At 42.2% G+C, this 13,960-nt stretch overlaps 1 protein-coding gene across 2 annotated transcripts in view; it reads right to left on the bottom strand.

Annotated features, from left to right (window-relative positions):
- The window catches only part of LOC139367074 (collagen alpha-1(XV) chain-like), an 86,189-nt gene extending 72,441 nt beyond the window's left edge, over window positions 1–13,748 (bottom strand). The window contains exons 1-2 of one of the 2 annotated variants that reach the window (XM_071105080.1): window positions 13,508–13,748; window positions 13,336–13,412 (exon numbers count right to left, since the gene is read on the bottom strand). In XM_071105080.1, coding sequence (XP_070961181.1) covers window positions 13,336–13,412; window positions 13,508–13,518 — 88 coding nt within the window. In that variant the 5' untranslated portion in view covers window positions 13,519–13,748. Of the gene's footprint in view, window positions 1–13,335; window positions 13,416–13,507 lie in introns of both variants that reach the window. The other variant, XM_071105079.1, reaches the window with a different exon arrangement.
- Between the last annotated feature and the right edge of the window lie 212 nt (window positions 13,749–13,960).

Here is a 13,960-nt window from a genome sequence, read left to right as displayed (position 1 = left end):
AGAATAACACGTCAACCCTGTTACCTATAGATAGACAGGCTAGAATAACACATCAACCCTGTTACCTATAGATAGACAGGCTAGAATAACACGTCAACCCTGTTACCTGTAGATAGACAGGCTAGAATAACACATCAACCCTGTTACCTATAGATAGACAGGCTAGAATAACACATCAACCCTGTTCCCCATAGATAGACAGGCTAGAATAACATGTCAACCCTGTTACCTATAGATAGACAGGCTAGAATAACACATCAACCCTGTTACCTATAGATAGACAGGCTAGAATAACACGTCAACCCTGTTACCTATAGATAGACAGGCTAGAAATGTTTTAACAATTATTTTGGGGGGTGAAGCTTGCATTCAATTGTCATTCCCTGTTGCACACAACAGGCATCCATTCCCCCTGTGACATGGGGATTTATGGCTGATTTAAGATGAAGTCGTCAACCCTGTTACTTTACTTGGCATTTAATAGGCACTTACTATAGTACGTTTTTTATTTAACCTCTTGAGATGGGAAAACATGTTTTTTTTTTAAAGTAAAACGTTTTCTCTTTATGACAGAATGTTAAATTAGGTGAAATAAAGTGTTTTTGACCCAATTATACTTTCTCAAAAGGCAATGAATTGGTGGAACAACCCACAAAACAAACAGAGCTGGGACCGGCTACTTAGTGGCTACATTAACGGAACAAAAAACATACGAGGTGAGTGTGTTTGTTGATCTAACGGCTGGATCGCGTCATGATGAGGGCAATGCATGGATGGAACTATTGCTGGACCCAATCCCTTTCCTGTTTTTCCTCGCTTCCTGGTTTCATTGTGTCATAGGGGTCATCACTTCATCCAACACATGCTAATAGTTCTAATTGTAATCATGGTGGGGGGTTGTTACTCATTTTCCCTCAAGTCTATGTTTATGCTATTCACATTGAGAACAGTAGGAACATGTTTGGCCATGTGGAACACACACTTCTCTGAGTATCTGACAACTGCATGTACAATGGGTCTTGGTTAGTCAAATCAAATCAAAGGAAGTCCAGGTAGCAGTAGGGGGACAGGGTGAGCAGGTAGCTAGCTGCCTAGTGGTGGGTATTCAGCAGCCTGCTGGTCTGGGGCAAGAAGCTATTGGCCAGTCTGTCTGTTTTTGTCATGATGCTCCTATACTGCCCATGTCTGAGTGATGGAAGTAGTGAGAACAGACCGTGGCTTGGGTTGCTGAGGTCCTTGAGGATCTGATGTTGTAGGTGTCCTGGAGGGCAGGCAGTGTGAACCCAATGGTGCGTTCGACTGAGAGTACCACGCTCTGTAGACCCTTGTGGTCAGCGGCAGTAGAGTTGCCGTACCAGGCTGTGATGCAGCCTGACAGTATGCTCTCGATGGTAATCCTGTAGAACACTGTGAGGGCCCTCGGGGACAGGCTACATTTCTTCAGCCTCCTGAGATTGAAGAGTCGAAGGTTTAACCATTTCAGCTCCTCTGAGTTGAGTACGCCGAGGAACTTGATGTTTTTTACCCTCTCCACAGCATCCCCATTGATGAGGATGGGGGCGTGCCCAACCTGGTTCCTCCTGAAGTCCACAATCAGCTCCCTTGTTTTGTTGACGTTGAGGTTGCTTAACTGGCACCACGCCGTCATCGTGCCTACGTCCTCTCTGTAGGCCATCTTGTCATTGTTGGTAGTCAGGCCTACTACTGTCATCAGCGAGCTTGATGATGGAGATGGAACTGTGTGAGGTCACGCAGTCGTGTGTATACAGGGAGTACAGGAGGGGACCTAGGACGCACCCTTGTGGGGCCCCCGTGTTGAGGATCAGTGTAGAGGAGGTAATTTTGCCTACCTTCACCACCTGGGGGATGGCCCCTCTGGAAGTCCAGGACCCAGTAGCATAGGAAAGAGTAAAGTCCCAGGTCCGTGAGCTTTATGGTATTGAAGGCCGAGCTGTAGTCGATGAACGGCATCCTCCCATATGCATTCCTTTTGTCAAGGTGGGTAAGGGCTGTGTGCAGTGCAATAATGATTGCGTCTTCCATGGATCTGTCAGGGCGGTAGGTGAATTGGAGAAGGTCGAGTGTTTCAGGGAGGGAAGAGGTGATGTGGTCTTTGACAAGCCTCTCAAAGCACTTCATGATGATGGAAGTATAAGTGCTACTGGTCAATAATCATTCAGTTCAGTTTCTTTCCCTTTCTTGGCCACGGGAATAATAGTTGACATCTTGAAGCAGGTGGGGCCTGAGCCAGAGAGAGATTGAGGCAACGCAAACTAGTGACATCGGCTGACAACTAGAAAAAACTATGTCTCAACAACATGTTCATCTATTTGCCATTTGAACCCCTCCAGGGACACCAGGTCAAGGAGTTTTAGGTTGGCTTGGAGGGAATTGCAAGACCAGGGGGCTGGTAATGCTCGGTTATAATTTTCAGAACTGTAAGCATAAAACAATATTAAGATCTGAGCTTGTATGCTTTTTCATTTTGAGCTTTAAGATGGCAGTTTTACTAAAATGGCCTTACAAATAAGAATGTCCCAGTGTTTGAGCTTGACCGGTTGCTATTGATGTACATCTGATTAGTGATAAAACCAAGGGCTGCATGATACACAGAGTCAAGAGCCTTCAGTGTAGAGCTTGAGGCTTGCACATAGTCACCATAGTCACACAGATTGAAAAGTACAACTATTTTCTGGCGGCAAAGGAAAAACACATTTTGTGCAGGTAATAAAACCCAATAAGCAGAGTTTCCAGACAAGGTTCTCTACATGGGTGATGAAGCTCAACTTCTCTTCCAGCCAAACTCCCAGATATTTGTACGTTTTGACTTGCTCTATAGAATGTGCGTCCAAGGTAGTCATTACATGGTTTTCAGAGTGTTTAGTATTGGAAAAAAACATGCATTTTGATTGAGAGGAATTCAGAACAAGCTTCAAGTCGGACAGATTCTGCTGAATGATGTTAATAGCTATTTGAGATTTTTCAAAAGTCCAACTGCTTCTACTTGAATGGAGAACAGTGTCATCTGCATAAAAAAAATGTTGTGGATTTAGTAGTGGATGCTGTCTTATGATATAATAGTATGGACTTCTTAGGGTCACTTCTAAGGGGAAATGTATACTCGAATATATGCTATTCTTACATCATGAAGTAAATAACTGGTGAAATAGAATGTGCTTGAACCTCTCCTGTATTAACACATCAGTCTATAAGGGGGTCTTGGTTTGAGTATGCTGTCTCATGACACACCCACTTGACACAAACTGGTTGAATCAATGTTGTGTCAATGCAATTTGTCAACGTTGTTGTGACATAGAATCTACGTAGAAAATCAATTTCATTGGATCATCAACGTAAACTGTTGTTTTGAGGGTGAAATTTCAACCACAGGATTATACCATTTTGGTAACCAAATGTCAACATAGACACACCTTGTATAAAATATGTTGAATTTGTACCTTTAAAACAACGGCATATATTCAACGTTATATCCACTGTCAGAAAAAAAACTATAGGCTGGGCAGCACCTCTTACGGGAGAATTGATTTATCTACAGCTACATATTGCTCTCCCATCCAGGGTTTTAATCAAGCCCAGCCTTGCTTATCTACGCTTTTTCAGTGATTATTACCAATGTGCTATTGTGAGAATAATTGTTGAGAGATCTCCACTTAGATCTCCAAACTAAATAGATTCACTGTTGCTATCGAAGTCATTCCAAGGGTAGGTTAAACAGAGCAAATTAAATGTGATCATACTTTACCTCTCATACAGTGGGGAGAACAAGCATTTGACACACTGCCGACTTTGCAGGTTTTCCTACTTACAAAGCATGTAGAGGTCTGTAATTTTTATCATAGGTACACTTCAACTGTGAGAGACGGAATCTAGAACAAAAATCCAGAAAATCACATTGTATGATTTTTAAGTAATTAATTTGCATGTTATTGCATGACATAAGTATTTGATCACCTACCAACCAGTAAGAATTCCAGCTCTCAAAGACCTGTCACTTTTTCTTTAAGAAGCCCTCCTGTTCTCCACTCATTACCTGTATTAACTGCACCTGTTTGAACTCGTTACCTGTATAAAAGACACCTGTCCACACACTCTATCAAACAGACTCCAACCTCTCCACAATGGCCAAGACCAGAGAGCTGTGTAAGGACATCAGGGCTAAATTTGTAGACCTGCACAAGGCTGAGATGGGCTACAGGACAATAGGCAAGCAGCTTGGTGAGAAGGAAACACCTGTTGGAGCAATTATTCGAAAATGGAAGAAGTTCAAGATGACGGTCAATCACCCTCGGTCTGGGGCTCCATGCAAGATCTCACCTCGTGGGGCATCAATGATCATGAGGAAGGTGAGGGATCAGCCCAGAACTACATGGCAGGACCTGGTCAATGACCTGAAGAGAGCTGGGACCACAGTCTCAAAGAAAACCATTAGTAACACACTATGCCGTCATGGATTAAAATCCTGCAGCGCACGCAAGGTCCCCCTGCTCAAGCCAGCGCATGTCCAGGCCCGTCTGAAGTTTGCCAATGACCATCTGGATGATCCAGAGGAGGAATGGGAGAAGGTCATGTGGTCTGATGAGACAAAAATATAGCTTTTTGGTCTAAACTCCACTCGCTGTGTTTGGAGGAAGAAGAAGGATGAGTACAACCCCAAGAACACCATCCCAACTGTGAAGCATGGAGGTGGAAACCTCATTCTTTGGGGATGCTTTTCTGCAAAGGGGACAAGACGACTGCACCGTATTGAGGGGAGGATGGATGGGGCCATGTATCGCGAGATCTTGGCCAACAACCTCCTTCCCTCAGAAAGAGCATTGAAGATGGGTCGTGGCTGGGTCGTCCAGCATGGCAACGACCCGAAACACACAGCCAGGGCAACTAAGGAGAGGCTCCGTAAGAAGCATCTCAAGGTCCTGGAGTGGCCTAGCCAGTCTCCAGACCTGAACCCAATAGAAAATCTTTGGAGGGAGCTGAAAGTCCGTTTTGCCCAGCGACAGCCCCGAAATCTGAAGGATCTGGAGAAGGTCTGTATGGAGAAGTGGGACAAAATCCCTGCTGCAGTGTGTGCAAACCTGGTCTAAAACTACAGGAAACATATGATCTCTGTAATTGCAAACAAAGGTTTCTGTACCAAATATTAAGTTCTGCTTTTCTGATGTATCAAATACTTATTTCATGCAATAAAATGCAAATGAATTACTTAAAAATCATACAATTTGATTTTCTGGATTTTTGTTTTAGATTCCGTCTCTCACAGTTGAAGTGTACCTATGATAAAAAAATTACAGTCCTCTACATGCAAAATCGGCAGTGTATCAAATACTTGCTCTCCCCACTGTACATCATCAATGATGCTATTTAGGCCTATATAGCATTTGTGAAGTCATCAACAGATATGGTTTCAATTCAACACAGAATTCAACTGAAAATAGAAAAATAGACAATACAATAGGCCTAGGGTTTCAAGCTCTGGTTGATTGTAAATGTCATGATATTTAGTGATGTTGAATTGTGTTTGGTTGTCAACGCAACCAAATGTCAACATTTGAAGGAGATGTATCTTCTGCTTGGACAGTTTCATGTGCCACTGACTTAGTCTGGTTTAAATTCCAGTTTGTCTACAAATTAATAATTGATAATTGTTGGATTCACGTCTCCATCTTCACCAAAAATGTAAGTTAAAGAATAGGACTAAATCAAATCAAACAAAACATTTTAAGTGTTGTTTTGTTTAAAACAATTTAGCACATAAATATTGTGGTCTTCAATGTCAAAGTTTGGGGTGGCAGGTAGCCTAGCGGTTAGAGTGTTGGACTAGTAACTGAAAGGTTGCAAGATCAAATCCCCGAACTGACAAGATGAAAATCAGTTGTTCTGCCACTGAACAAGGTAGTTAACCCACTGTTCCTAGGCTGTCATTGAATATAAGAATTTCTTCTTAACTGACTTGCCTAGTTAAAAAAAATAAGAATTGCAGGACTTTGATTTTAAATCTGTTTGTTTGCCATGGCTAGCTAGCTAGCTGGATGGCTAATGTTTGCATTTAAATAATGCAGCAGGCATCTCCGGCTTTTTTGTTTCACCTGCCGGTTGGAAGGTGGAGACTGCGGTGTCTGAGATGTCAGAGAGGCAGGGGGACTGTTCCTGACCACTGCTGATGTGTGGTTGATTTTCTGGCGCTTTACTGCAGCCAATGCATCTGACCATCAATGGAGGATCAGCTAACTATGGAGGAGGGGCTACTATGGAGGAGGGGCTACTATGGAGGAGGGGCTACTATGGAGGAACTGGGAACGTCGGACAAAGCAACAGGCCCTTGATGACAGACAACATTTCTCCATGGCTGTACTGTACCATTGATGCGCCATCTGCTCAAGCCATACTGACTTTTCCAAACAGCCTCAACTCCATTCGTTTTGCATCTTTGATTTCTTGTTCATTGATGAATAATGTAAAGTATTTTGTTACCAAGAGGACCACCATGGAAATAGGTTTCTAAACGTTTGCATATTATCCGCTGTGATTTTTAAATGTATTGTATCCACATGTGTGGTTGTATTGTGTTATTTACAATCATCATAAACTTTATTTAAAGTGCATTAACATTTGATTGGAACTATCCAAGCAGAAGATGAATCTCCTCCAAATGTTGACATTTGGTTGCGTTGACAACCAAATAAAATGAAATATCACTTTTGAAATACAATATAGCCTATTAACTTGTCGACAAGTTAACAAATGATATGTTGGACTCACATCTCACATCTCCAACTCAACCAACCAAGGTTAAAGAATGGGATTAAGCCAGTGGCTTAGATGTAACTATCCAAGCAGTAGATATATCTCCTTTGAATGTTGATATTTGGTTGCGTTGTCAACCAAACACAATTCAATATGACTTTTGTAATACAGTAAGTAGCCTAAAGTTAAGGCTATCTTACAAACTAATGTAACGTGGCCACATTTCAAGGCTACTGTAGCTAACTATACATTTCTTCTCGTGTAATCATATAAAGCGTGCATGTCCAAGATAGTAGGTCGACGCAGGTCTGTAGAGATCTTCACAATTGCTGTAATAATCATTGCAGAATCTCGTATGGCATTGATCACTTGCACCATGTACTTTTAATGTAATCTCATCTGCAATCCAGGTTAATTGATTCTGCTATTAGATAAAGCACAGTGATAAAACATTAACCTGTTGTATAAATAAATAAAATATTGTATTCCCATTTGAACCTTGCTGCACTTTTAAGTGTTTAAAAGCGCAGTGATAAACATTTGGGTGACAACTAAACCAAAAGTCAGACATTGTTTTTCCATTGGAATTTGGTTGTGATTTTAGATGGTTGAAAGCATTGTGATAACATATTGGAAATTCAACTAACTTTTGGCTGTCTTATTGAGTGGGTAAATATGGGTTGTAATCTGATTGATCAACATCTCAACCAAATATTACCCAAATATCCACGTTGAAATGACACGGTGTGCCCAGTGGGTATGGACTTCTAAGGGGGTAAGTAAGAAAAAGTATTACCTCATCAAGTGAGGAACTAGAGAAATAGAATGTGCTTGAACCTCTTCTATATAAACACATCCATACACATCTAACAATTCTATAAACATACATAGGCACGCTGGCTCAAAACTAAAGCTAGGGCGCTTTTAACTTGATGAATACTGGGGAATGTTTACCCTTACGGTGTGACAAGTATTTTTTCCTTTGTAATGGAGGCCGAGTTAAGAATGGTTCGGGTCAGCGTTACAGTACATGGTGCAGCAGACATTGACCAGACCCAGTGGGCCCTTTCCCGACACCCAAGGGAAGCCAAGTGTTTTGCTAACAGTCTGCCTGGAAGACACTGGACTGGAGAGCCTCTCCGCCAAGTGCAAGGGGCCGGCTCGTATTAGCAACATTACTCGAGTTAGCTTACATTAGCTTACATAGAGGTCCCACCTTCTCCTCTCCTTCCCCTGCATGTCTGTTAATTTCTCCCACACACATGTTCACACGCACAAGGTCCATTTGGGGAGAGGAGAGAGGACTAAATTAAACCACACAGTTTTTTTGTCACCATGGTTCATGTTTGGACATGAGAGCAACACACTTCCTTGATGAATATCCATCTCCGTCCTCCTCTGCTTCATATTTTCCAGAGTTTAGGAGAGTTTGGGAGAAGAAACAGTTTGGCATGTCAAGTCAAATACAACCACGGCGGCCAACGTCTGTTATTCAATCAGGGAGGGACAGAGGGAGCAGAGTTTTACATATAACATAAATAAATGCTTTCCATGTGGAGCATGGGCCCCATTTGTATGTCTCTTTTACTGAAACAAGGCCCTAAACCATTTGTATTACATATCTGTGGAAGGACATCAAACCATCACCTCTCCACTTTTTCTAGACAGGAACGTGGGTGTGAGTGTCACTAATACAAATCATGGATTTATGGTGAGCTAGCCCAGCAACAACTCCATGTCTCATCAGCAATGAACGGTGGCTTGCTTTACTTAAAGGACTAGTTCATCTCAAATAAGAAAGCACATTTTCAGTATTTTGCTGAAACCGATACCCGTGTCGGATGAATTATGTACCGGAGTTTACTGGCAAAAAAAAAAAGGACTGGCAAAAAGTGCTCTTCACTGACAAGTCTTTTGTCTCACCAGGGGTGATGGTCGGAATCGTGTTTATCGTCGAAGGAATGAGCGTTACACCGAGTCCTGTACTCTGGAGCAGGATCGATTTGGAGGTGGAGGGTCCGTCATGATCTCGGGCGGTGTGTCACAGCATCATCGGACTGAGCTTATTGTCATTGCAGGCAATCTCAACGCTGTGAGTTACAGGGAAGACATCCTCCTCCCTCATGTGGTACCCTTCCTGCAGGCTGGTGGCCACACCAGATACTGACTGTTACTTTTGATTTTGACCCCCCCGTTGATCAGGGACATATTACATTTCTGTTAGTCACATGTCTGTGGAACTTGTTCAGTTTATGTCTCAGTAGCTGAATCTTGTTATGTTCATACAAATATTTACACTTTGCTGAAAACAAACACAGTTGACAGTGAGAGGACGTTTATTTTTGGACTGAGTTTATATATATATGACATGAACCACAATATCATTGAGGAACATCAGGGTGGATGGAGAGGGAGGGCGGGTGGCAGGGATTTGGACACATGGTGTAAAAAAGAACAATATCACTATCTATTTGTGGTATTTTAGATACTAATGCTCTGCCATAAGTGACTGTCCTGTTTTTGTATTTTCCATTTCTTGTATGCTAAGCCATTTTGGAACACACATCTGTTAGCATCTAACTACTGTATTTCTGTTAGTATTGTACATTGTTTATATATATTTGTGTTTGTTGTTGAAGCTGTCCTTATGCATAAATATCAATGATTGTATCTTTGCATGACCTTGTGATCAAATAAAATATATAATCCCAGCCCAAAAATATAAAGTAGGAACTCAGCTCCACTTTGGACCACTTTTGAGGTATGAAACTTTGATTTTGCGGTGAACAACTATCCCTTTAGGGCAACACATGTCATGTCAGTGCAGTTCTCTTCACTGAGGTGTTGAGTCTGTTGACATTCATTATTGGTCATGCCACTGTGAGGGGTGATGCAGTCTGCCCTGCTACTGTACGTCTGAGCCTGCTGCCCCCACAACCAAGACAGAGCTGCCACTCAGGCATCCTTCATTACAGCTAAACTCAGCAGCCTGGCAGGAGGCCACCCTCTCTCTCTCTCTCTTTCTCTCTGTTAGCCCGACATGGGAGCAGCCCTGGGGGGAGAAACTCAAACTATGCAAGCCCCTCTCTGGCTCAAAACTCCATGGGACTGGTCCAGAATTAAGAGCATTCAGACAGACACACACCCACAAGCACACACCCACAAGCACACACACAGGCATGCTTCAGAGTGATATATAGTATTCTCTTATCTGTCTAGTAGATCTGTGTAGTGTAGTATCCTGAGACACAGTACAGACGTTGACATTTCTTTAGGAAGCATACTGTGCTGTTCCCATAAATAGACCCTCAGTTGGTGGTCCCCACGTGGCATAAGCATGTCAGTATTGAATAATTCCCAGCTCTCGCCTATGCAGTACGTTACTGTCAGGCCCGGGTCAACTGAGGGCAGGAGCCGCGACTGAAGTGTAATTACTCCACCGCATCGCCATCATCATCATTAGGGGCATTAGTGAAACACATGGGATTACTTCTTTCCTACAACGACTACTCCAGTGGTTATCTACTCCAGTGGTTATCTACTCCAATGGTTATCTACTCCAACGGTTATCTCTTAGACAAAGTATGTAGGCTACATTACAGACCAGGTCACAGGAAAATAGTTACGTCAGCACTGTCGTCCTCTGTAGCTCAGCTCGTAGACATGGCGCTTGCAACGCCTGGATAGTGGGTTGGATTCCCAGGACAACCCATATCTAAAAAGTACGCAAGCTTTGGATAAAGGCCTCCGCCAAACGCCATTATTATATTACTGTTTGGAGATGCATCACTGTGCTCCTCTTTTGAACAGCTGAAGGCCTTTTGCCTGTCTCTGTGTCTCAGATATTCATTTACAACAGTCCCATGAACATCATTAAGGGAATATTCTGCGTGGAAGGCTGCCAAATTCCACCCCCCTTCCCTAACTAATAAACCATTAACATGAGTAGACTGTCTCCACATGTGCTGTAGGCCTAAGCATCTAACAATTTTCAGTCCTTGCTCCAATGTTGAAAAGATTCCACATAATACCTTCAAGTGGTGAATGTTGACGCTCTAGTTAGTCTATTGCAGAATTGATCCTTAGGACATTATTAACACATTTACGTTTAAGAGGCAGCAGTCTTCAACCTTTATCTGAATTGGAAACGCTTGAACATGCATTTAGACTGGGGGTAGCACACAAAGGCTGGAATGGTGCATTGTGCCTGCCGGCAGATAAATTCCACATTACCAGGCATTAAAAGCAACAAATCACCATGAGTGAATTCCCACAAACTAATTTTATGATGTTTCCAAAAGAAAAACAACTTAATTATCTATGACAATACCTCATAAAGTAAACCCTCCTGGTATGTGTAAGGGCTCATTACATTGACGAACACTTAAAGCAGGTATTTGTCCCGGACTAGGCTGGTAAGAAAACCATTAAGGCTAGTCCCTGTCACTGATATAAAGCATACAAGGACACATAGTTTCATTCTTGTGTATTTTATTCCTCTCTTGTTACATATATATATATATATATATATATATATATATATTTTCATGCAAGTATTTCATGGTAAAGTCTACACCCCTTGTATTTGGTGCATGTGACGAATTTATTTGGACTTGATTCGACTTGACTTTATGGAACAAGAAAGTATCTAAGGCACATGTGTCAAACTCATTCCACCGAGAGCGAAGTGTGTGTGGGTTTTCGCTCCTCCCTTGTACTTAATTGATAAATTAGGGTCACTAATTAGTCAAATATATATATATATTAAATACAGACACTATGCCCTCCATGGAATGATTTTGGCACCCCTGATCTAAGCGGTAGGACACAGCACACAACCTCAAAATGGATAATAATCAGCTCGATTTCAACAAATACATGAGATGGGACGTTTCTAGGCGACGGCTTTGTTTTTTAGAGTATTTACTGCATAGCCTACATATGCCTGGAAATATTTCTCCCTAATGGCCTCCGCTGGCAAAAGCAGAACACACTGAATATTTTTTTTCTCCAAAAAAGTGAATCATCTTCGAGCAGTTTATGAATATGGCACATCCACAAACAGCTGACAGGAAATACAGTCGAGGAAACTGTCAAGGCTGTAGAATCACCAGTTTTCCCCCAGCTCCACATTCCCCTCAGTCACAAGTCATCATACTTCAGAGTTATTTTCCATAGAAAATTAGATACAGCTTGCTCATATAGATTTTTGTTCTTGTAAGAGCCAAGTGACTCTAACTCCGAAGGAATGAGCTCAACAATTAAGCTCCCGGGGCCACATTACAATGACTTGGCAGCCCGTAATTATTTTATGGGGCTAGCGAAAACAAAGGTGCTTTTTGTGAGGTCATCTCATAGTGGTGATTATATGATCTCCAGAGCTTGTCAAAATGGCAATCTGCGTGCCATTGAATTGACGAGGAGAGACAGTAATTACCGGTCACTCACTACCCAGGTAATTTATCAGACGGAGCCGTATATAGGCTAACGCTAACCCCAATGAAATGAAGTTGAAGCCAAGTCAGGGACGTGTCATTGGAGACACATACACGAAATCACAAACACATACACACCTTCCCCTTGAAAGTGTATCCTTTTTCTTTGGCCCGGGCCCATAACCAGTCCCAACTGTCCTGTAAAATGTCTTAACTATCTAGCTAACATCCAGTGAGGTCTACTGGATGGTTATATGCGGAAATGTTTTCAAAGTGATACAAAACTCCATCTACTGCTCCAACTCAATTACATGATTGTCTACTGATACAGCAGGTAGCCTGTGTTCTTCATCTTCCAGACACAGCCATCTACTGTCTGCGTCCTTGATCTGTGGCAATTCCTTTCAGTGTCCATTGCTAGCACAGTCAATACCTGCAGAATCGCGCACATCTTGTTTTACTTTTTACCATTAGTCACGGAGCCGTCGGTGGCAGACACCATAGATAGAGCGCACAGCAAGCCACACAACCAGCCACAAGAAAATGAGATACGCTACATCATCACATCTTCAGCTTTCCAAATGTACGTGGACATGTTCTGATTCCCCGTCAAAAACGTGTCGCACTGTATACAGTTATGAGATTGACCGAGCGTTGCTAGAATGACACGTTACCCAAAGAATAATGACTGATTGGTTTAACACTTGGTTGTCGATGCTGTCAAAGACACGCGCTGTGTATTTACACCCACAAGACGCAACGAACTCAAGAGGTTTTAAGCATCAGTCTGATATTTAAAAAAAAAGTATTGTCAAGTTAAAAACATTCGTAAATCCCAACACAAGACCGACAAGGACACGATTTACTGACCCATCACTCACTTTCATAACGCTCTAATACTTGCACAGCACCAGGGTCTTAAAAAGTGGAACTTCACGCCAAGGCGATTGCACCAAGGCATTTTAGAATAGGATGTGCATGATCACAAAATCCTTTAGCTAAACTCGCACAGACTGCCATTTCATCATGAATGAATGGATGCATATTTGCGAAAGTTGTGCTTAATACTTTCTCACCATACTAAACCAGTTCATCCAAATGAGAGAGAGCAGGGGGGGAAATGATGAGCGTCACATACCGTCCAGAAGCTGATATGCAGTCGACAGTTGGCAGTACCACAAGGCGAGATGTATTCCAAAGGACCACAGGGAGAGGCTGCTGATAGAGGGGGAAAAGTGAATAATTTAGCTGAGTTCAATTCTCGGTTTTTCAAAACACTTTCAATGCGCGTAAAATATGTGCGAATTTACCGTGAAGTCATCTTCGATCTTGTTAAGTCCACACAAAAGTCCTCTTGTAACAATGTGATAGTGGTAAGAGTTGGAGCCCGCTCTATCCCTCACTCACTCCCTCTTAAAAAGATCTTGCTCTCCCCCTCACTTGGACTGCCCGCATTTGCAAATGAAACAAAGGCTGCTTTAGTCCTCCAAGACTGAACCGGTCCTCAAACACTGAAATCTGACTCCTCACAGTCGCTCTTCCTGGACCACTGCTTTATCCAACTCTGCCCTCATAGAGGTCTGGTCCAAAATGATTGACAGCCTTGATAAAGATAACAAAAATGCTGTCTAAAATGAATAATACAAATACGGAGATACAGTATATTGTATACAAAAAAAAGGGTAAATGATATTATTTCCTACTAATACATTTGCTCAAATTGGTTTCAATCCATGTGCCAATGTCATTTATCAAACTCCAGG

Source organism: Oncorhynchus clarkii, chromosome 15 (genome assembly GCF_045791955.1).
Source record: "Oncorhynchus clarkii lewisi isolate Uvic-CL-2024 chromosome 15, UVic_Ocla_1.0, whole genome shotgun sequence".
Classification (NCBI taxonomy): Eukaryota; Metazoa; Chordata; class Actinopteri; order Salmoniformes; family Salmonidae; genus Oncorhynchus; species Oncorhynchus clarkii.
The sequence above is the reverse complement of the archived record's forward strand: the minus strand, read 5'-3'. Positions and strand labels throughout refer to the sequence as shown.